This window comes from Nomascus leucogenys, chromosome 9 (genome assembly GCF_006542625.1).
Source record: "Nomascus leucogenys isolate Asia chromosome 9, Asia_NLE_v1, whole genome shotgun sequence".
NCBI classification, from domain to species: Eukaryota; Metazoa; Chordata; class Mammalia; order Primates; family Hylobatidae; genus Nomascus; species Nomascus leucogenys.
In genome coordinates this window covers 113,894,407-113,919,217 of record NC_044389.1, presented here as the reverse complement: position 1 = coordinate 113,919,217, position 24,811 = coordinate 113,894,407, and the positions used below count along the sequence as shown (strand labels likewise).

At 46.0% G+C, this 24,811-nt stretch overlaps 1 protein-coding gene across 1 annotated transcript in view; it reads right to left on the bottom strand.

Annotated features, from left to right (window-relative positions):
• Positions 1 to 24,811, bottom strand: part of ADARB2 (adenosine deaminase RNA specific B2 (inactive)) — a 536,653-nt gene that overhangs the window by 72,738 nt on the left and 439,104 nt on the right. The window contains exon 4 of the mRNA XM_030819367.1: positions 12,731 to 12,845. Coding sequence (XP_030675227.1) covers positions 12,731 to 12,845 — 115 coding nt within the window. The remainder of the gene's footprint in view (positions 1 to 12,730; positions 12,846 to 24,811) is intronic.

Below are 24,811 nucleotides of genomic sequence, written 5' to 3'. Positions count from 1 at the left end.
CAGGGAGGCACTGACCTAAGTTGGGGAGGCCGCCCTGAACCCGCTGTCGATTGTAGCTTCACACTCTCCTCCCCTTCTCTGCCCTCCACTGACCTTGTCATTGACTGGCTCCTCCCTGAGCCACCTGTTGCCAGGATGGCCCCAAAGCTGAGACTGCTTTCCTCCATCGGGAGCTCCTCCTCAGCCCGAGACCGCACCTCCCTTCCTCTTCAGGGTCAGCACTCAGGGATCAGATGCCCACCCCCTCTCTAACCTGGGAGCCTGCCTCCATGCACACCTCTTCCTGTCATCAGTGTGGTGAAGCTGCTGCAGGGGCTAGGTCCAGAGCACTGTGCATGAGGACTTCAAAAGTCCAACGGAGCAGGAGAAGGAGACACAGACACGCTGTTGAGTGAGGGTGTGTGGGAAAGAGAGGTGCGGGGAGAGGAATGTTTGGTTATAACAGCATAGGGCAGGAAGCCAGGAGACCTCGATTTTGCTGTGTGAAGTCATGAGACCCTGTGTTTCTTGGTGTGAATTACCCCAGGTTCCAACGTGGATGTGTCTGGAACAGCAACACAGGTTCCTCCAGTGTTTTGCAGGGAAGCCCTTTCAATATCACCTAATGCAGATGGACACATCTTGAAAATTTAAATTTGGGGTCTACTGGGGAACGAGGGAGCGTAAACCATGACCCCAGGTGCACGCATTTGAAAGTCCACACTTACTTCAGAGGGTTACAGCTTCACTCAGTTTCACATTTGTTCACTAATTAGCCCAAATCCTTTAGAATATCTTTATTATATCTCCATCCACACAGTGGGGACCCTGTCAACGATGATTAACTCCTGCTCACAGATAATGCACAGTCATTTCCTGAAGCTTCTTTCTTCCTTCTCCCTCCCTTTCTTCACTCTCTCTTTTTCTCTCTCTCCCTCCGTCCCTCCCTAACTCTTTTTCTTTCTTGCCCTCTTTCCTAAGTGTGCTTAACCAGAGCATGGTTAGGGTAAACATAAGAATATTTTAGCTTGTTAGGAAGAAACTGCATCAACTAACAAGCAAAATAACCAGCTAACATCATAATGACAGGATCCAATTCACACATAACAATACTAACCTTAAATGTAAATGGGCTAAATGCTCCAATTAAAAGGCACAGACTGGCAAATTGGATAAAGAGTCAAGACCCATCAGTGTGCTGTATTCAGGAAACCCATCTCACATGCAGAGACACACATAGGCTCAAAATAAAGGATGGAGGAAGATCTACCAAACAAATGGAAAACAAAAAAAGGCAGGGGTTGCAATCCTAGTCTCTGATAAAACAGACTTTAACCCAACAAAGATCAAAAGAGACAAAGAAGGCCATTACATAATGCTAAAGGGATCAATTCAACAAGAAGAACTAACTATCCTAAATATATATGCACCCAATACAGGAGCACCGAGATTCATAAAGCAAATCCTTAGTGACCTACAAAGAGATTTAGACTCCCACACAATAATAATGGGAGACTTTAACACCCCACTGTCAACATTAGGCAGATCAACGAGACAGAAAGTTAACAAGGATATCCAGGATTGAACTCAGGTCTGCACCAAGCAGACCTAATAGACATCTACAGAACTCTCCACCCCAAATGAACAGAATATACATTCTTTTCAGCACCACACCACACCTATTCCAAAATTGACCACATAGTTGGAAGTAAAGCACTCCTCAGCAAATGTAAAAGAACAGAAATTATAACAAACTGTCTCTCAGACCACAGTGCAATCAAACTAGAACTCAGGATTAAGAAACTCACTGAAAACCGCTCAGCTACATGGAAACTGAACAACCTGCTCCTGAATGACTACTGGGTACATAACAAAACGAAGGCAGAAATAAAGATGTTCTTTGAAACCAATGTGAACAAAGACACAACATACCAGAATCTCTGGGACACATTCAAAGCAGTGTGTACAGGGAAATTTATAGCACTAAATGCCCACAAGAGAAAGCAGGAAAGATCTAAAATTGACACCCTAACATCACAATTAAAAGAACTAGAGAAGCAAGAGCAAACACATTCAAAAGCTAGCAAAAGGCAAGAAATAACTAAGATCAGAGCAGAACTGAAGTAAATAGAGACACAAAAATCCCTTCAAAAAATTAATAAATCCAGGAGCTGGTTTTTTGAAAAGATCAACAAAATTGATAGACTGCTAGCAAGACTAATAAAGAAGAAAAGAGAGGAGAATCAAATAGCCGCAATAAGAAATGACAAAGGGGATATCACCACCGATCCCACAGAAATACAAACTACCATCAGAGAATACTATAAACACCTCTGCACAAATAAACTAGAAAATCTAGAAGAAATGGATAAATTCCTTGACACATACACCGACCCAAAACTAAACCAGGAAGAAGTTGAATCTCTGAAGAGCCTAATAACAGGCTCTGAAATTGAGGCAATAATTAATAGCTTACCAACCAAAAAAAGTCCAGGACCAGATGGATTCACAGCCGAATTCTACCAGAGGTACAAAGAGGAGCTGGTACCATTCCTTCTGAAACTATTCTAATCAACAGAAAAAGAGGGAATCCTCGCTAACTCATTTGACGAGGCCAGCATCATTGTGATACCAAAAGCCTGGCAGAGACATAACCAAAAAAGAGAATTTTAGACCAATATCCTTGATGAACATTGATGCAAAAATCCTCAATAAAATACTGGCAAACCGAATCCAGCAACACTAAAAAGCCTATCCACCATGATCAAGTAGGCTTCATCCCTGGGATGCAAGGCTGGTTCAACATATGAAAATCAATAAACGTAATCCAGCATATAAACAGAACCAAAGACAAAAACCACATGATTATCTCAGTAGATGCAGAAAAGGCCTTTGACAAAATTCAACAACCTTCATGCTAAAAACTCTCAAGAAATTAGGTATTGATGGGACATATCTCAAAATAATAAGAGCTATCTATGACAAACCCACAGCCAATATCATACTGAATGGACAAAAACTGGAAGCATTCCCTTTGAAAACTGGCACAAGACAGGGATGCCCTCTCTCACCACTCCTATTCAACATAGTGCTGGAAGTTCTGACCAGGGCAATCAGGCAGGAGAAGGAAATAAAAGGCATTCAATTAGGAAAAGCGGAAGTCAAATTGTCCCTGTTTGCAGATGACATGATTGTATATCTAGAAAATCCCACTGTCTCAGTCCAAAATCTCCTTAAGCTGATAAGCAACTTCAGCAAAGTCTCAGGATACAAAATCAGTGTGCAAAAATCACAAGAATTTTTATATACCAATAACAGACAAACAGAAAGCCAAATCATGAGTGAACTCCCATTCACAATTGCTTCAAAGAGAATAAAATACCTAGGAATCCAACTTACAAGGGATGTGAAGGACTTCTTCAAGGAGAACTACAAGCCACTGCTCAATGAAATAAAAGAGGATACAAACAAATGGAAGAACATTCCATGCTCATTGATAGGAAGAATCAATATCATGAAAATGGCCATACTGCCCAAGGTAATTTATAGATTCAGTGCCATCCCCATCAAGCTACCAATGACTTTCTTCACAGAATTGGAAAAAACTAAAGTTCATATGGAACCAAAAAAGAGCCCGCATTGCCAAGTCAATCCTAAGCCAAAAGAACAAAGCTGGAGGCATCATGCTACCTGACTTCAAACTATACTACAAGGATACAGTAACCAAAACAGCATGGTACTGGTGGCAAAACAGAGATATAGACCAATGGAACAGACATAATGCCGCATATCTACAACTGTCTGATCTCTGACAAACCTGACAAAAACAAGCAATGGGGAAAGGATTCCCTATTTAATAAATGGTGCTGGGAAAACTGGCTAGCCATATGTAGAAAGCTGAAACTGGATCCCTTCCTTACACCTTATACAAAAATTAATTCAAGATGGATTAAAGACTTACATGTTAGACCTAAAACCATAAAAACCCTAGAAGAAAACCTAGGCAATACCATTCAGGACATAGGCATGGGCAAGGACTTCATGTCTAAAACACCAAAAGCATTGGCAACAAAAGCCAAAATTGACAAATGGGATCTAATTAAACTAAAGAGCTTCTGTACAGCACAAGAAACTACCATCAGAGTGAACAGGCAACCTACAGAATGGGAGAAAAATTTTACAATCTACCCACCTGACAAAGGGCTAATATCCAGAATCTACAAAGAACTCAAATAAATTTACAAGAAAAAAACAAACAACCCCATCAACAAGTGGGCAAAGGACATGAACAGACACTTCTCAAAAGAAGACATTTATGCAGCCAAAACACACATGTAAAAATGCTCATCATCACTGGCCATCAGAGAAATGCAAATCAAAATCACAGGGAGATACCATCTCACACCAGTTAGAATGGCAATCATTAAAAAGTCAGGAAACAACAGGTGCTGGAGAGGATGTGGAGAAATAGGAACACTTTTACACTGTTGGTGGGACTGTAAACTAGTTCAACCATTGTGGAAGTCAGTGGGGCAATTCCTTAGGATCTAGAACTAGAAATACCATTTGAGCCAGCAATCCCATTACTAGGTATATACCCAAAGGATTATAAATCATGCTGCTATAAAGACACATGCACACGTATGTTTATTGCGGCACTATTCACAATAGCAAAGACTTGGAACCAACCCAAATGTCCAACAATGATAGACTGGATTAAGAAAATGTGGCACATATACACCATGGAATACTATGCAGCCATAAAAAATGCTGAGTTCATGTCCTTTGTAGGGACATGGATGAAGCTGGAAACCATCATTCTCAGCAAACTATCTCAAGGACAAAAAACCAAACACCGCATGTTCTCACTCATAGGTGGGAACTGAACAATGAGAACTCATGGACACAGGAAGGGGAACATCACACACTGGGGACTGTTGTGGGGTGGGGGGAGCGGGGAAGGATAGCATTAGGAGATATACCTAATGCTAAATGACGAGTTACTGGGTGCAGCAAACCAACATGGCACATGTATACATATGTAACAAACCTGCACGTTGTGCACATGTACCCTAAAACTTAAAGTATATATATAAAAAAAGAATATGTTAGCTTGTTGAGTAATAGGAGGCTGTGGCTTCGCACACCCCAAACATTGCCTGGCATGCAGGTAAACACTGGATGCTAGCATCCTTTATTTTTTCACAAAGTTAATGTTATGCTTCCATTAAAGACTCATAGTCAAAGAGACCAGAATAAAATGAGTTTAGTTGTGTTGCCTTGAGATATAATATAGCGTTGGATTTTCTTTTCTTGGTGAAGCCTTTTGGACAATTAGATTGAAGATAGAATTGAATGCTCAGTTACGAGTTAATAATCAGAAAAGTGCAGAAGTGTATGAACAGCTTTGATTGGAGTACTAGACCTTGAGAGAGTGTAGCAAAAATATTTATTTTCTCCTCCCTTTCTCATGTATTTCCATCTACCCATTTCCTTACTTGGGATAAATGAAGGCATTTGGTGAGGATTTAACTCACAGCCAGGGCTGCCAGTCCTCTCCTTAGTTAATTCAGCCTTGAGGGTTTCCATCGGCACCCTGTGAATTATTCCAGGCTAAACTATTTAAATGAGCCGTGAGTGGGATTTGGGTGGAACAAATGTCCAGTCATTGACTGATTTCCTTTTCCTCTCCATTTTGAGGAGGGATGTTTAGTAGACATGTGTCAGCATTCGCACTACGCACGGGTCAGCATCGGTGTAGTGAAATCTGTCCTGCATCTTATAGTTTAAACCTAACAGTTTAAACCAAAGATATAAAATCAGTTGCCCATCAGTGCTCCTTATTGTACTGAGCCGTCAGCCTCCATGAATCTTAATGTGCCTGAACAGACCCATAGAGACGCAGCATCAGCTTCACATTTCTTAGTATCCACTTAGCAATCATTAAGATCAATTCCTTGAAATACAGATGATAATTCACCATCTTTCATCGCAGCATGAGGTTTCTGTTTAGGGTTTTTTGTCCAGTTCATTTGTTTCAGCTTATCTTCCTCATGCCCGACTGGATGCAAATAAAAAGACCTTGCTTTTAATTTTAAGACCAAAGTAACTGCCAGTCATTCAGGGGAGACAACGGAAGGAAAGGTTTTGAAAAATTGGGGGAATAAACTCCTTATACTCTGCTTCTCTTAGGTCCTTGTGAAGATGAACTTACACAGATGCTCTTTGTATGATAGAAAGAGAAGTTTTAACTGTATTTAAACTGTGATGGTTTCTAAAGTGCAAATGGGAAAATCATGGTTGATAACCAGCTTTATCTGGTACAACACAGTAACACAATTCTTTATTCAAGCCGAAAGCATGGCACGGACAGTACGGACACATTTCTTTACCTTATGTGCTCATTTTAGGTTTAAAGCCAAACATATGCAGCAAAACATAGTCTGCATTTCAAAACCTGGAAAACTTATGCTCCACCATGGAATTAATTGGCACTTTTGTATTTTCCCTAATAAGAGAGGCCGGACCACTTCCCTCAGAAGGGTTTCTTAGTTGTCCTGGGCTGTTTTTACAAAGTTCAACTCTACCAGGCTGTTTTCAAGAAATGTACATTTTTCCAGGGCAGTTGTAAGTCCAAGAAATTTATGGAGTGATAAAGCTGGACCTTAGTTTAAATGGTAAAGAATATTTATAAAAGCCATATTTTCAGAATATATTTTGTAGGCTAGACTAGCAAAAGTTTAAACATGAGCCTCTAAAAGTGTACTCTGGAAAACTCCTTTTTTCTAGTTATTTACTTAATAAACTCAGAAAAATAATTTCCCATAAGGAGGTAATGCATAGTCACCACCAGGCCTTGATGCCTGCTTCCAAAAGGAGCCTGGAGCCGGGAAGGATAAAGGACCATCAGCTCCACATTTCAGCTCTGCCCTGCCCTCAGGGCGTCAGGAAAGCCAGTTGGCCTCTTGATCTTCGTGTCTGCGTTTCCTAAAGCGTTAATAAGAATTCCTGCCTTCCCCACTTATCGGGGTTATGTCAATCAAACTGATTAGTGTATGTAAAAATGCTGTCAAAATTGTAAATCTGCACATTAAATGCAAAGCATCACTATCAACAGCCCCTTTAAGAATCATTCTCTCATGAAACACAAGAGTTTCTAAATAAAGCGGTACCCTGACAGCTTGGCTAGTAAGTGCTGTCGGGGTTCAAGAGGATGGGGGAGAACATTTGCTTCTCTTTTTCCAGTGAAACGAGAGGATTTGGGAGGGAACAACGCTGCACTACTGTGTGATCGAGAGAAGGGTTGAGTGGGACCCATGCCCTCCCAGAAGACGCCCTGAGCGAGGGCCCAGGGTCCCCCAGAAGATGGCGTGAGCCGGGTCCACATTCCCCTGGAAGACGGCCTGAGCCGGGTCCACACTCCCCTGGAAGACGGCCTGAGGGTGGTCCACGCTCCCCCGGAAGATGACCTGAGCCGGGCCGCACGCCCTTCCGGAAGAATGCCTGAGCGCGGGCCCAGCCTCCCCCGGAAGACGGCCTGAGAGGGGGGACCACGCCCTCCCGGAAGACGGCCTGAGCTGGGTCCACGCTCCACCGGGAGACGGCCTGAGCATGGGCGCGGCTCCTCCGGAAGACCTGAGCAACGGCCCATGCCCTCCTAGGGGACGGCCTGAGCGGGGTCCAAGCTCCCCCAGAAGACACGGTCCACGGCCTCTGAGAAGATGGCGTGTGGGTCGGCACGGAGAAGGAGTGGAGAGAATGAGAACAAAGCTTCCGAGTGGCAGAGAGAGCAGCTGTCTTCAAGGTCGGGCCTGGGAGGGCCCAGGCTGGGTGCCTGCAGGTCCGGGGGCAACAGCGCATGTACTCTTGGCATAGGGCTCACTCGATTATTTTAAATAAATGGCTATGGCAGTTGGCCAAGCGTCCTGCCCCCTGGGGAGAATGTCTGAGGGTGGAAGCATTTGTTTCCTCCCTACAGGGAGGGAAGGACCACCTGAGAAGGGTCCAGGGCCAGCTGGGACCCCACCTCATTGGCGCTGTGGCGGGGGTTGGGGGGGGCATGCCCGCGAATCCTGAGGAGACCTGAGCTGATGGAAATGGGCCCTGGGCCGCCTTCCCATCTGGGCGGGAGCCTGTGGGAGAAGGACCAGCCGGCCACCACTGCAGAAGACACCAGGCCAGCGCCTACGATACCAATCTAACGTCTCGTTCACAAGTGTGTGTATTCAGACGAGAGCCATCAGCAGGACACGGGAGAAAGACCACGCGAAACAGAAAGTCACTGCCCCTGGCCTGGAGGACACGGGCCAGGGCGTCTCCTCAGAGGAGTTGAGCAGAAGTTACAGCTACAGAACAAGAGGCTCCCTTGAAAAAGGAAGAATGGAGGATAAGGGAAAGACTTAAATAATGAAAATAGGTTGCAAAAATTAGGAGGGAAAGGCAGTTGATGAGCTGTAGGATAAATTTAAGAAATCTCCGCTGGGCGCGGTGGCTCATGCCTATAATCCCAGCACTTTGGGAGGCTGAGGCGGGCAGATCACGAGGTCAGGAGATCGAGACCATCCTGGCTAACATGGTGAAACCCCGTCTCTACCAAAAATACAAAAAATTAGCCAGGCGTGGTGGCGGTCGCCTGTAGTCCCAGCTACGCCGGAGGCTGAGGCAGGAGAATGGCGTGAACCCCGGGGGGCGGAGCCTGCAGTGAGCCAAGATCGCGCCACTGCACTCCAGCCTGGGTGACAGAGCAAGACTCTGTCTCAAAAAAAAAAAAAAAATCTCCAAAAACATCGAGTAAAAGAATGAAGAAACTAAAATTTTAAAAGTAAAAGCAGAAGATTAATAGAGTATTGAAAATTTAACAAAAATGTGTGTAAATGAAGGGATTCATGAAACAAATGACATAAAAATATACAAATAGCTTAAATATGTCAAGAGAACTGAATGGCTCACACCTAAACATATTCTTAAATCCAAGTTAAAAAAAAGACGTTTCCCCCTCCTGGGTAGGGGTGGGTGCTGGTCACTGCAGAGAAAATGTGAGGCAGGTCAGAAATATTGGATAAAAGATAATGGAAACATTCCTTCAAAATACTGAAGGAAAATAATTGAAAGCTTAGAATTCCCCACCTGGGAATCTATTGAGACGGATGAGAAGCAAATCAAGGCATTTTGACATGTGGGAATATTCACAAAGTTGGTCTCCCATTATTTTAGATGATGCTTCTTGAGGAAGCTCTCTATGAGGGGAGACAAAGCAGGGAAGAAGACAATGATCCCGGAGACGGTGTCCCACCGAAGAGCAGGACGCAGGGTCTACAGAGCACGTGCCTCGATGGGCCTGGCCTGGGAGTTCTCCGGGAGAGAGGCAGGTACCCTCTGTGAGATGCTTCCATAGGCCTCATGGCTTAGCACCTATGGTAAAGGCACAATCTTCTTCTTTCTTTTTTTTCAGTAAGAAAAAAAGACATTTCAGAAAAAAACACGCACAATATTTCAAAAGCGATATAAGCAAGTCTAGCAACACACGTGAATCAAACTGAAACAACACGACTTGGAGCTGGGAGTGGAGGCAGAGCCTCTGTGTGTCCTGACGCCAGGCAGCCAGGCTCCCTTTCCAGGGGAACTGTGCTGGGAGGGTTGAACGTGGTTCTGCTTGGCTCTGGTGGGAATATCTACAACACTCTCATCAGATAGCTGCTATTCAGCCCTTACAATCACTCAAAAGACAAAATAGAGAAGCCCTAATTATGGGCATAAGAAAGGATATAAATACCAGTGATGATGGTGTAAAGATGTAACAAGTATAATTGAGAGAGGCTGGCTAGTGGGGAAGGGGCTGAGGGCTGCCACCCTCAATGCACAGAACAGGGAGTGAAACCACACCTTCTAAATTTGATGCAATAAGAAATAAAGGTGTATCTATAATTGCGCGTTACAAACATAATGGAAAATGAAAAAGTATCAAATGTTAATAGCATGAGTCAATAGATGTTATCTAGAACTGAAAATCTAGAAATATAGAAGTATATAGTACTTAGAGTCACAAGAAAAAAATTTAAAATGGTCAGAGGTGGCTTCTGAGAATGAAGGGGAGTGAGGGGTGGAGTGGGAGAATACGGCTTTTCATTCAGAAGTTCTTTAGAGTCTTTACCATATGACTGCATTAATTTGATAAAAATAAAAACTTCTGTTCATAAGTATATATTTCGGTGATTATATTTCTCATAATAGCTAGGAAATGGTCTCTAATTCATAAAGAGAACTTTCAGGAGCTAATAAATGTGAGTGAGTTGGCATCCCATCCACTGGGGGGGGCAAATCAAATTGTGTTTTATTTCAAAATAAGTTTAATTTTAAAACATTGTGACATATACAGCAACTAGAACAAGACATATTACCCTTTCTTAGGTATTTGCTTGAATAACTGAACTAGAATTAAGATGAAATGGCACATCAACTTTAAGTCAATGAGTATCTAAAAATGTTTGTATTAGTAATTTTGCACATTTCTAATTTTTAAAAATCAGTGTTTATCTCTTTACATAGGAAAGTAAATTTCAGCAAGTTATTCTTCAGCGTTCAGAAGTCGCTAGTGAAGCTCTACCTTGTGAAGTCTCATTTTCATATAATAAGTTTAATTCATATAGATAAATTGCCAACCCATAAAGCATTGTATTCACTGGCAACTTAGAAGTATCATTTCCCCACAAGCCTCTAAAACATTACTAGTTTCCACATGAAGTTTGAGAGTAGCTTCCAAAACTTGCCAGATTTGTTTCCCAGAAAGATGGAAAGACATTGGACAATCACAGTTCCGGAGCCGAGAAATGCTAAAAAATTACTTTTCAGGTCATACTGACTTATGCCTCTGAGGCTGGAAGTGCATTGCACAATAAGGAAGCCAGGGTGGCTTGTGTCCTCCCCCTTCTACTCCCTCCCCCTCCCCTCCCTCCTTTCCTTTTCATACCAAGACACTAATTTAAACTGAGTTATTCAGAAATCTGTAGCAGAAATCTGTGTAACACTCCACATTTTAAAATTTACCAAAGTTTTGTTTATATGGACCAGAAACTCTGTGTGTATATAATTCTTTTATAGTTCTTTTATATTGGATTTAAATTGTTCTTTATGAACCATTCCCCACTGGCACATAAGAGCCACAAGGGTAGGTGTTTGGTCTCTTGTTCTCTGCTGATTCCCCAGAACTTTGTATGCCAGGCACTGACTAAATAATTTGTAAATAGTGCCATTACCAATAATTAACTAACACTTACATGGTACTTGCCATGGGCCAGGTAACTTTCTAAGAGCTGGAAATACATGAACACGTTTAGCCTTCAAAATAACCTAAGCAGGTAGGTGTTGCTGTTATCCCCATTTTAAAGGTGAGAGAACAGAGTCCCAGCGAGGCTCAGTGTCTGGTCATGGGTCGCAGAGCTCTGTGCAGGTGGGGCTGGATTCTGTGCTAGGATGATGCTCTTTGCCTGCCAAACTCAGTGCTCCCTCAGTGAGACTGCTGTACCCTGAGTGGGGGCTGTGTCTCTTCCTCACAGCCCCATGGGCCTACAGAGCAGTGCCCAGTGTATGGCGGTGCCCAGTTGAGATGAAGGAATGGTCACCTCCAGCAGGGATGAGCTTGGTGGAGGTGAACTCATAGCCCTCAATTTAGAACATTCCTAATTCCACAAAGAGGCAGGTGTCATCTGTGTCTGAAAGGGGGCCAGGTGCTGGTGGCCAGGGTGGGGCTGGTATATTTATATACTGGATGATGTGTTTATAAAGCAACTTTACCTTTCAAAGCATCTCATATTCTAGATCTCACCCAGTTACATTGCGAGGAAGCAGCTTTATTTTCATTTTACGAGGAGGCCCACATTGGGAAGATGACACAGCCAAGACATGGCACTGGGTCCCAGTGTTCCCACACCCAGCAAGATTGGAGAGGACCCTGCTGGCCCAGCATGGCTGAGAACGATGCCAGTCATCTGGTCCTTTATTTTTTAACATAAATATGTTTGTATGTCAGGTCGATGGTTTTTTTCCGCCTTAGATTTTGCCGGCACATGCAGAGCAAGCGTGTGTGTGAAACTTAATTCAAAGGTCAGTTACTATTTCACAGTAACGACTCTCAAGTGTGTGAGAGTGTAATGAGTGTGATGAGGTCATTACACACTCGTGAAAAACTTTGGAAATGGAAATGGTTGAATTCAAACAACCAGCTGCTTGTTATTAATGGGTTGGTGGCTCGTTGTTTCCACAGGGCCGATTGATCAAATTTAACCCTCATTCATTTTCCCCCATCCTGGCTGACTGCAGAGGCCACCTCCTTGGCTGTCAGCATGCCCCTCGCGGCTGGGTCACCCTTGTTTCTCAGAGTGGAATTCCCTCCCTGTAAGTTTGAGATGGGGAATCTTGGCAGAAAGAAGAGCATTCTGGGGTGGGTTACACCCCAACAAGAGGGACTCAGGACTCTCAGGAGACTTGGGTTCTCCGGAAGGGGCTGGCCAGGCCCCCCAGAGACGGGGGACGCCCACGCAGAGCTGGGCCCCGGCAGCCTAATCACAGCACCATGGTCAGGATGGATTTTCCTGCTAATACGCTCTGGCCACTGATCTCTGTGTATGCTATAATATTTTGTCTTTGTCACACCTTGTTGTGGAAGAGAGAGCCTTTTGGCCTCCAAGATCAGGTAGATGCTAATGCCCCTTTCTTTAGAGATGAAAGTGCCCACAGGAAAAGAGGAGGTGGCTACCTTTGGTCATGACGATTCCTGCCAGCGCTTTGTGGCGGGCGTGCATGGGCGCGAGGTCCATCGTCACCTCGCGGAACTTCTGTGTGACCAGCTGGGATATGGAGTCTGCGAATTCCTGAAAGACACAAGCACAGGCCTCCACGTTGGGCTGAGCAGGTGCCGCGGAGGATGATGGGCACTGTCCTCCCCGTCCTCACAGCCTCATCCCCATGTGGCCACACGTGGGCCTGCTCTCCTCCCCTCCTCACAGCCTTGTCCCCACGTGAACACACATGGCCTCTCTCTGGCTGTGCCTCCAAAACTCAGAATCATATTGAGTGGCTTATGAGTGGTTAACCCCAGCGTTGCTCTTAGCAGAAACCCTGAGCTCTGCCAACCTCCCCACGGAAACAGTGTCCACTTCCCCCTCCCTGCCTCTCAGAGCAGTGGCTGGAGGAGTCTTTCGGGGAGGAGGGAATTTTTACAGGGATGATGGACCACCACAGTCTTCTGAGGATTCCAGAGCCAGTGTCTACACAGCCAGCAGTCTCAGGGTGCTCTCCTGGCTATATGGCTGGTGCTGTGGCTCACTCCACAACCTCTTCTCACCTTCCTGCACATGCACACAGATGCACACATTCACATGCAACACACACCTAGGGCACACATGCACACATGAATATGCACACATATGCACACACAGGCACACATGTGCATATGTGCACACATGCACACAGACACATACACGTGTGCCCCTGCACACCCCTTAACATGCTCTGATTAGTGATAAGGTGACTCCTGGTCTCTGGGAAGGCAGCACACACAGTAGCACGTGGCTCCACATGGTGCAGCCAGAGTGTGGCTCTGTGGCTGCCCTTTCCCCGGCTCCTCTGGGCCCAAGGCTGCAGCACTGCCCTTTCTTTGACATGGGGTGCCAAGCTTTTCATCGGGGGCAGTTTGGCTGGCATAGCTGTTGCAGGCCTTGGAGTAGGGAAGCCTGGTTGGACCCTCAGTTCGCCACTTCGGAGCCTGGGTGAGTCATTAACGCCTCGGAGTCCATTTTCCTAATTTACAACTGAATCATCTTCATTTCCACCTTATGGTGTTTTCGTAAGGATTAAATGTAATACGGCATCTTAAGTGCTCAGCACAGTGCCCCACACTTGGCAGGAAGTGCTCAGAGATGACGGCTGTGACTATTCCTCTTATTATTTGCATCATTATCATCATCTCCCCCAGTCGCCACAGGCATTGCCTGAGCCTCTGAGCAGCCAAATCAATTCATCGTCTCATCCGTGAGGCAGGAAACAGTCCCTTTTCCCGATGGACTGGGCTTCCCCGTTTCCACCAGGCATGTGTTGATGTTGATACTGTGCAGCCATTGGGCCCGGTTTCCACATTTCCACCGGGCGTGTGCGGACGCTGATGCTGTGCAGGCATTGCTGCCAATAAGGACAGCTCTCTGATTAACAATGATAAGAAAGATAGACAGTTTTGAAAAATCCCACTTGTAGGCAGTAAACCATGTTTGTGTGAAAACAGCCCTGCCTGCCAGAAGCGAAAAACCTGCCACAAAACAACCTAGCACCTCTCCCTCTTAATTCTTCCGCAGTAAAGGGCGGAAGTGCAGGGCCTGGCGCAGTCTCCTCTGCTCACCCCGGGGTTTGAGGGCCCCAAGCTGCTGTAGCCCGTAGATGATGTCAGCTACTTTTCCCACTGTGTCGTGAATCAATATGGAACCCCCACATGGGACACATGGCAGATGAAAGGCACCCCGACCTTTCAGGGACTGCTGTGAGCCTGGAGTCTTCCTGGGTGCTCCCAGCCCAGGCTGCTCCCGGCTGTCCTGTCTTTCATGTCTGGAATCAGGTCCAGAGAGGGAAACCTGTGTCCTGGACACCCCGTGTGCTGTGTCCTGGGGCTGCTGGAAAAATACCCTTAACTGGGGGTCTTTAAACAACAGGGATTCATCCTCCCGCAGCTCTGGAGGCAGAGATCTGAGACTGAAGTGTCCAGGGGCGGTGCTGCCTCCTGAGGCTCCGGGGAGCCTTCCCGCCTCTCCTGGCTCCAGGACTCCGGGCGTCCCTGGGCGGTGGCCGCATCACTGCAGTCTCCGCCTCTTATCCCCACGTGGCCTTCTCCTCTGTGTCTGTTCTTCTGCCTCTTGTAGGGACAACTGTCATTGGATTTAGGGCCCACTTGGGCAATCCAGGATGAGGCCATCTCAAAGTCCTTAACTTGAAGATATCTGCAGAGAACTTTTTCTCAGTCACTGTCATGGGGTTGGATGTGTCTTTCTGGGGCCAGTGCTCAACCTGCTGCACCCTCATTTACTCTTTCAATGCATGCTGTCAAGGGAGAGCATGATTCTTAATTTTTTTCTTTGTCTTTGAGACGGGGTCTCTCTGCCACCCACGCTGGAGTGCAGTGGCACCATCACGGCTCACTGCAACCTTGAACTTTTGGGCTCAAATGATCCTCCCACCTCAGCCTCCCAAAGTGCTAGGATCACAGGCTCCACCCACTGGGCCAGGCCCCTGTGATAACCTGGTCTTCCTTGGTGCCCAAATCACACACAGTTGCCATAAACGACGTTCACAAGGTGGGTGGCAGGTGGGAGCCTTCATGACGGTCCTTGGTTCTCACCTAGAAGGCTGACTGCCCACATCTAAAGGTCAGGCCTGGCTGTGAGGTCATCGGGCCCCGCCTGTGCCCCCCACAACCTTGCACGCTGAGCTCTGAGGTGGGGTGGAGAAGAAGACACAGGGGGACAGAGGCCCACAGAGTCCTGGAGCCCCAACAGGCCTCAGCTATCACCTCAGGCCTCGAGGAATCAGCTTCTGAACACCATGACAGATGGCGAAGGTGACATCAGCAGCCCCGCCACAGGCTCCTGCAGGGCAGGGCGTGTGCCGCCAGCCCCATCCTGCCAGGACCTCCCGCATCTCCCAGGGGAAGTATCCGGGCACAGGGTTGATGGGGCAGCCCTGGCTCAGGGACCCGGTGATGGGTGGGACCTCTGCCAGGCCCAGGGCTCGTGGGTGCCAGCAGGTCTGGGAGGTGGGTAGGCTGGCACTGGGCCTTGACTTAGGGTGCTCATCTTCACCAGCCCCGCAGAGGGGACGGGGCACCGAAGGGCTTCCCACTGGGCAGAGGGTCTAGAAAGCCTTGTCCAAAGCTGACGTCCGAGATGAACCTTGAAGGAAGAGTAGGAGAGCTTCCCTTTCTCAGGTGACAGAACGCAGGCTGCTCTCCCACCAGCTGGCCCCACAGCACATGGGCAGGCGAGGGCAGCACCGATCAGCATTGCTGCACAGGTGTCCCGGACTCCAGCCACGGGGACACTTCTCCAGCCCGGGTGGTGGCTGTGGCAGCCTGGGGGCCACATCTGCCCCACGGGGTTCACTGTCGTTCCCAGCTCTGGTATCCGATTCTGGGTGATTCATGGGTGTTAATGTTGATTCAAGGACAGAACTACATCTTTTGCTTCTAAAACAGCTTTTTTGGTGCCAGGGATCTGATTCCCGCACATGCTGTGCTCCGGAGTTATTCCAAATGACGTGTGTAGCTGTTTCTTTGTATTTTTTTTAGGATGAAGTTTCAAATGTCTAAGAAGTGATAGCTTGTCTAGCACAGGAGGCCTCTCTGTGTCACTTTGTGTCTGCTTGAGAGGCTCCAGCACAGGACATCAGGATGGTCTCAGACCACTGAGTCATAACAGTGCGTGCAAAAATAGATTTCACTGTGGAAACCTAGGGAGTGCTCTGTCCCCTTAGAGATGGGAAGACACACAAACTGTGACAGCAGGGACTCGTTCTGAACAGGCGTGGTACCGGCCCAGGGAAGGTGCCAATATTATCGTTTTTAGCTGTTGAAGCAACATAACCAGTCACACAGCAGGGGGTGGCAGAGACGGGATGTACTCAGCCATCTTGACCTTGAACCTTACACTGAACTGGTGACCAGATTGCTCTGAGGAAAAGCAGGATCTGAACTCAAGGGTGGCCGCAGGCTTCCCTGCCTCTGGGTGCAGGCTGGAGCAGCCGCGGCCGGGACCCTGAGAAGGCGGCAGCCTTCGGAGGGGGACCCGTGGTGGAGCCTGGCCACCTGCTGTCCGCACCCTGCAGGCCTGTACCCCTGCCCTAGGCTCCCACTATGAACCAAGCAGCCTGAGCCCCGGCCACTCCCTTGTGGGGTCATTTGAGGAACAGCTGGGGTGGAATGAATCACATTTGGTTTGGGCCTCAGCATTTCCACAGACGAAGCCCTCCTCGACTCACTGGGGAGGGCTTGCACGGCCAGCAGATGCCAGGTGGACAGTGATGCTCCGCCTTCTTCCAGAGTGACCAGGGCCCCTGGCTGGTAGAGACGGCCTTGAACTGACAGAGCAGAATGGAGATATTGCTGGCCGGGCGGTTCCACCCACCCCAGCTGGAGGAGGTGGGAGGCACAGCTGCCAGCCAGGAGGCCATGGCACCCACGTGTGCACATTCAGTCCTGCAGGGCAGCTCCAGGCAGCGGCCACGGCGGCCACGGTGCCCTCAAGGGCAGGGCACTTCCTGTCCCCAGGTCCACACATTCCCGACTCCACAGCTGTTTCTTTCCTTCCTTCCTTTCTTCTTTCTTTTCTTTTTTTTAAATTATACTTTAAGTTTTAGGGTACATGTGCACAACGTGCAGGTTTGTTACATATGTATACATGTGTCATGTTGGTGTGCTGCACCCATCAACTCATTTAACATTAGGTATATCTCCTAATGCTATCCTTCCCCTCTCCCCCCACCCCACAACAGGCCCTGGTGTGTGATGTTCCCCTTCCTGTGTCCATGTGTTCTCATTGTTCAATTCCCACCTATGAGTGAGAACATGTGGTGTTTGGTTTTCTGTCCTTGCAATAGTTTGCTGAGAATGATGGTTTCCAGCTTCAACCATGTCCCTACAAAGGACATGAGCTCAGCATTTTTTATGGCTGCATAGTATTCCATGGTGTATATGTGCCACATTTTCTTAATCCAGTGTATCATTGTTGGACATTTGGGTTGGTTCCAAGTCTTTGCTATTGTGAATAGTGCTGCAATAAACATACATGTGCATGTGTCTTTATAGCAGCATGATTTATAATCCTTTGGGTATATACCCCGTAATGGGATTGCTGGGTCAAATGGTATTTCTAGTTCAAGATCCCTGAGGAATCGCCACACTGACTTCCACAATGGTTGAAACTAGTTTACAGTCCCACCAACATGGTAAAAGTGTTCCTATTTCTCCACATCCTCTCCAGCACCTGTTGTTTCCTGACTTTTTAATGATTGCCATTCTAACTGGTGTGAGATGGTATCTCATTGTGGTTTTGATTTGCATTTCTCTGATGGCCAGTGATGATGAGCATTTTTTCATGTGTTTTTTGGCTGCATAAATGTCTTGTTTTGAGAAGTGTCTGTTCATATCCTTCGCCCACCTTTTGATGGGGCTGTTTTTTTCTTGTAAATTTGTTTGAGTTCATTGTAGATTCTGGATATTAGCCCTTTGTCAGATGAGTAGGTTGCAAAAATTTTCTCCCATTTTGTAGGTTGCCTGTTCACTCTGATGGTAGTTTCTTTTGCTGTGCAGAAGCTCTTTAGTTTAATGAGATCCCATTTGTCAATTTTGGCTTTTGTTGCCATTGCTTTTGGTGTTTTAGACATGAAGTCCTTGCCCATATGCCCTCAATACAGGAGCACCCAGATTCATAAAGCAAGTCCTTAGAGACCTACAAAGAGACTTAGACTCCCACACAATAATAATGGGAGACTTTAACACCCCACTGTCAAAATTAGGCAGATCAACGAGACAGAAAGTTAACAACGATATCCAGGAATTGAACTCAGCTCTGCACCAAGTGGACCTAATAGACATCTACAGAACTCTCCACCCCAAATGAACAGAATATACATTCTTCTCAGCACCACACTGCACTTATTCCAAAATTGACCACTTAGTTGGAAGTAAAACACTCCTCAGCAAATGTAAAAGAACAGAAATTATAACAAACTGTCTCTCAGATCACAGTGCAATCAAACTAGAACTCAGGATGAAGAAACTCACTCAAAACCGCTCAACTACATGGAAACTGAACAACCTGCTCCTGAATGACTACTGGATACATAACGAAATGAAGGCAGAAATAAAGATGTTCTTTGAAACCAATGAGAACAAAGACACAACATACCAGAATCTCTGGGACACATTCAAAGCAGTGTGTAGAGGGAAATTTATAGCACTAAATGCCCACAAGAGAAAGCAGGAAAGATCCAAAATTGACACCCTAACATCACAATTAAAAGAACTAGAGAAGCAAGAGCAAACACATTCAAAAGCTAGCAGAAGGCGAGAAATAACTAAGATCAGAGCAGAACTGAAGGAGATAGAGACACAAAAAACCCTTCAAAAAAATCAATGAATCCAGGAGCTGGTTTTTTGAAAAGATGAACAAAATTGATAGACCGCTAGCAAGACTAATAAAGAAGAAAAGAGAGAAGAATCAAATAGATGCTTAAAATTTCAACTTGTATTTTGGGTTCAGTGGGTACATGTGCAGGTTTGAGTGATGCTGAGGTTTGGTGTACGAGTGACCCAGGTAGTGAGCACAGTACTCGGTAGTTAGTTTCTCAACCCCCTCCCTCCCCCGGGTCTTCCCCAGTGTCTGCTCTTCCCATCTTGATGTCTGTGAGTACTCCATGTTTAGCTTCCACTCATAAGTGAGAACATGTGGTATTTGGCTTTCTTTTTCTGTTAATTCATTTAGGATGACGGCCTCCAGCTGCATCCATGTAGCTGCAAAGAATATGATTTCATTCTTTTTTTTTATGGCATAGCCTGTTTCTCAATCCATTATGTCCTGCCCTGCCTCAGTCTCTAAAACTCCTTCCTAGGCCTGAAAGGTTTCCTGTGCCCCTGTTTGGAGGTCCTCTCCCTCATCTGCAATCCACTGCCTTTAGAACTCCAGAAACATTCATGTAGGGGTCGATTCATGTGTTTTCCTGCACGATTACCTAACAGTTCATGTTTTATGAAGCGACTCCCACGCAGTGCTGCATCTGTGGCTGGCAGCATGGCTTGGATGCGTTTTGCATTTTCATGGTCCTGCCATAGCACCATGAGTGATCACGGCTGTCATCAACAGTGGTGTACCTCTTGAATGAATGACTGTGTGTATGGATAAGTGAAACTCTCAGGGATGAATTGTCTACAAAGTAAAAATTTCAGAAAAAAGTTGGTTATTATTTTTCCCACCAGTTATTATCAGCATTTTTTTTTTTTTTTTAACCAACCTTATCTCACTGTCTTCATCTGCTGGGGCTGCCGTAAAAGAATACCATGGACTGGACAGCTTAAGCAATGGAAATTAACATTCTTACAGTTCTGAAAGCTGGAAGTCTGAGATCAAGGTGTCGGCCAGGTCAGTTTCCTTCTGAGGCCTTTTCTCTTGGCGCTTGGGTGCCGCCATCTTGTCGTGTGCTACATGACCTCTCCTTTGTGTATGCTTGAAGACAGAGCAGGACCAGACTCCATGGCATCATTTGTTTGTTTGTTTGTTTTTGAGACACGGTCTCACTCTGTTGCTCAGGCTGGAGCACAGTGGTAGCCTCAACTTCCAGGGCCCAAGTAATCCTCTTAGCTCAGCCTGCCAACTAGTTGGGACCACAGGCACAGGGTGCCATACCTAGCTAATTTTTCTTTTTTTTTTAAATTATTATTATACTTTAGGTTTTAGGGTACATGTGCACAATGTGCAGGTTTGTTACATATGTATCCATGTGCCATGTTGATTTCCTGCACCCATTAACTCGTCATTTAGCATTAGGTATATCTCCTAATGCTGTCCCTCCCCCCTCCCCCCACCCCACAATAGTCCCCGGAATGTGATGTTCCCCTTCCTGTGTCCATGAGTTCTCATTGTTCAATTCCCACCTATGAGTGAGAACATGCGGTGTTTGGTTTGTTGTCCTTGCGATAGTTTACTGAGAATGATGTTTTCCAGTTTCATCCATGTCCCTACAAAGGACACGAACTCATCATTTTTTATGGCTGCATTGTATTCCATGGTGTATATGTGCCACATTTTCTTAATCCAGTCTATCGTTGTTGGACATTTGGGTTGGTTCCAACTCTTTGCTATTGTGAATAGTGCCGCAATAAACATACGTGTGCATGTGTCTTTATAGCAGCATGATTTATAGTCCTTTGGGTATATACCCAGTAATGGGATGGCTGGGTCAAATGGTATTTCTAGTTCTAGATCCCTGAGGAATCGCCACACTGACTTCCGCTAATTTTTCAATATTTTGTAGAGGCAGGGTCTCACTATGTTGCTCAGGCTGGTCTCAAACTCCTGGGCTCAAGCAATCCTCCTGCCTTGGCCTCCCAAAATGCTGGGATTACAGGTGTTAGTCACTGTGCCTGGCCCGTGGGGTCATCTTTAATAAGGACACTAATCCACTGGATCAGCTGCCTCAACTCCGTGACCTCATTTTGCCATAAGTACTTCCTTAGGGTTTTGGACTTGCTTGGGCCCTGCCACCCTTTCCTTGTTGCCTCTTTCTCTCTCTTGGAAAGGGATGTCTACTCCATGCCTGGCTCACTGTTATATTTTGGGAACATGGAACTTGTTTGGGTTCCGTGGTTTACGGCTGGAGGGGAGAGCTCAGCTTCAGGGTGGGCGAATCGCACCCTGAGTCCCAGTCATTCCTGATTCAGGTGAATTTTTGTTGAGGCTCAGGACTTCACACCTTAGCGCTGATGCTGGAATGACTTAAGACTTCTGGGGCTGCTGGGATGGGATGAGTGCATTTGCCATGCAAGAAGGACGTGAATTTGGGGGAGGTCAGGGACAGGATGTTCTCAACTGAATGTCTGTGGCAGTGTCACCTCACTGGCTCAGTGAGTGAGCTCACTCTCTGGTGTCACCTCTTACAAGGACACTAATCCCATCAGATCAGGGCCCCACTCTCATGGCCTCACTTAACCTGAACTACTCCCTTAGAGGCCCCATCTCCAAATATAGCCACACTGGGAATTAGGACTTCAACATATGAATTTCAGGGGACACAAACGTTAGTTCCATCAAAGAAAACATGATGTCACCTGAGTGGTTCCCTTTCTGAACCCATGTCATGTGTTAGCCTGGTGGGTATACCTTAGGGGCAGACATCACTTGCTCTCTGCCCCTCATAGGCTTTATTCACAAACATGTGGACATGCAGGTGTGGACTGTCCCTTTCCTTCCTCAACACATGATATCTCCTTGCTTCCAGCATCAAGGAGGGCTGTGTGACCAGGGCTGCCTGTTGAGTGCTGGAGGAAATTGTGTTTGCCATTTTTAGGTGTGGATCCTGAAATTCCTAAGTGATGCTCCGTGAAATTCCTAAGTGATGCCCTATGAAATTCCTGAGTGATGCCCTGTGAAATTCCTGAGTGATGCTCTGTGTTCGCCTCCTAGGCTCTTTTCTTCCTCTTCCTCAATCCCCCGTTTCTCTCTTCCATCCCTACAAGCTGGATTCAGAGAACCCCAGGATGGAGGCACAAGAGGATTGGGGCCAGGGTGAAGGAGTTAGCTACAAGCTGAGCACTGCATGGCTTATTTATAGCACGCCACTGGCTTTGGGGGCTGTGGGCTATGGCAACAACATTATTTACTCTGAGTCATAGAGGAGAGAAATCCATGAGAAAAAGACAAAGAAAACGTGGCAATTGAATTGAAGACTTATGCAAATAGTGCATAAAATCTTACAACTTATAAATAGCAAATGTCTCTGCACCATAACTCTTGATTGATTTGACATGTGTGGTGGATCCATGATGAGTTGGTCTATTGCTGATGTCACACATATGGTGGGTCCAGATGATGACCTCATCTCCACTTAGGGGCTCTTCAGGCCTAGAGGCAGGTCTTGAGCATGTGCTGGGGGTCCCCAGGCCTCAGGGATTAGCTCCTCCTCACTGTTCTGCTGGCCAGCAGAAAACATTTTTGTTATGAAAGTAGCCATTATTAGGGCCTCACCTATGGAATGCTAGATTTCTGTGTGTTGGTGGTTTGTGGATTCAGATATGCAATAGGAGGCCCAGGCAAAGCACCATGCGCGTATATGCTTTGTGCTGGTCGATCCTGGTCCAGTGGGAAGACGTGGATTGGATGGCTCCAGAACTTGTTTCTGAGCATCTCTCCAGCTCTCGTGCAAGTCCAGCCTTGGTGAAAGACAATTTGCGTGATTTCTCAGCACGGTGCCAGCGGGGCTCAGGAGCAGCACCGAGGGGTGCACAGAGACTGTTGCCCCAGCGCCCCAGCATCCTGCCCCTCAGGGACCACAGGGCTGCATGGGGAGGATGTGGCACTAGGTTCCTGGGTGACTGCTCTCGCTACACTCCTAAGCCCAGGAAACTTCCATGAGAACTTTTTTTTTCCTTTTAAAAAGCCAACCCCATCTCCTCCTCTATAATCCTTTTCTCTTTATTCTTTACGTTTTGAGGGGCGCTTGACATTTATATGAAGCATATTTTTCAACTAACATTTCATAAAGGCAAATGTAAAAAGAGAAAAGCAAAAATTTTAAAAACTTTCCTTACTTTGAGTGGTGAACTAATTAAAATGTAGAGAGATTTGTAGTAAGCTGGTTAAATTTTCTCTTTGATATTTAACCAGCGTGATTTCCCATGACGGCTTCAGCAAGTCTCACCTCCTGGCTGGGGTCCCCACAGGTTGGCACAGCTCAGCTCCAGTGATAACCTCACTGCCTGAGTAATTAATCTCTTTCTCCAGGAAGTGGAGTTAGAATGGGTTGTGTTGGGGTCCCATTTACTCACTGCAGATCTTCCTCCCCTCCCTGTCCTTTCAAGACCAGCTTGGTGTTTACGTGGTGCTCAGAGACTTGAAATATTTCTGTGCTTGGCCACAAACCCGTCTTACTGATAACCAACATGGCTTTCAACATAGATCTTTTTTGCATTGCATCCTTCCATTTCCCCAGTGAAGCCCTTTCCGGGTCTCTCCACAGAACTGTGTCTACTGTGCCACAGATATTTTAAGTGATTGGTTTTTAATTAAATCACATACATGATTGCAGCTCTATGTAGTTTTCCATAGTTGAATTACTGTATGTAAATGACACTGCCATTGATGACACAGGGTGTTAGAAGCTAGACAGCAGCTTAGAATTCAGATAGGGAGACATACTTCTTTAACACTAGTGATTTTTAATGTTTTAATCACTTGGGATATAATATATACAGTCAACTTTGGTTACTGCAAACCCAACTAATCAGACTTTACAATAATGTGATTTTCTTCCCCACCTGGCACTTGGTTTACAGGAGAAGCAGCTAAAGTGCTCAAAAATAAGCTTGTGCCTGATTAGTTTTTTGCATGCAAATTACAGAATATGCTCATGGGCCTGCAAGGGTTCATTTCATCTCCTAGGATGGGTAAATGCATTCAGATTTAGTGTTCTGAGCACATGGGCCAAGTTATATTGCATGGTCCCTTTCTAAAATAAGGGAAGACACCTTCCCATAACCCGGAGGACTGAGTTATCTCATTGTGTATTATGACCAATCCACACCTTCCCGTCGTATCTTTCAATTCAGTGCCTACGTCAGAAGCTCTCCAGAGGCTCCTAGGGTGCTCAAAAACCACGTGCTTACTAATTCTGTCCACTTGAACTTGCATCATAGAAGGCAGACAAACCTATGTTTCTCTATGGAGGTCAAATGCCAGCTCCTTTATAAAGGCTTCCCAGCATGGGAACCCTTGGTGTCCTACAGCACTTTGAAGCTGTGTCCTTTCCTGGCATAATTTGTATGCTTGTCTTTCTTTCTCCTGTACATGTCGTACATGTGCAATATACCGCAGACCTTGTGGACAGGTGGTTACTGTTTCTACTGACTTTCTATTGGTTAATAGGAGTTCTAGCTAAGGTCATTGAAATCGTGCTACTTGCCAGACACTTTCTAAATGCTTTAGGTGCATGTTTTTAATTAATCCTCATAAACCACTTTATAGTTAAGGGGCTGCAATGATCTCTGTCTTTGTTTACAATCCTGTGAATTAATGGTAGTGTGCACAGCTTA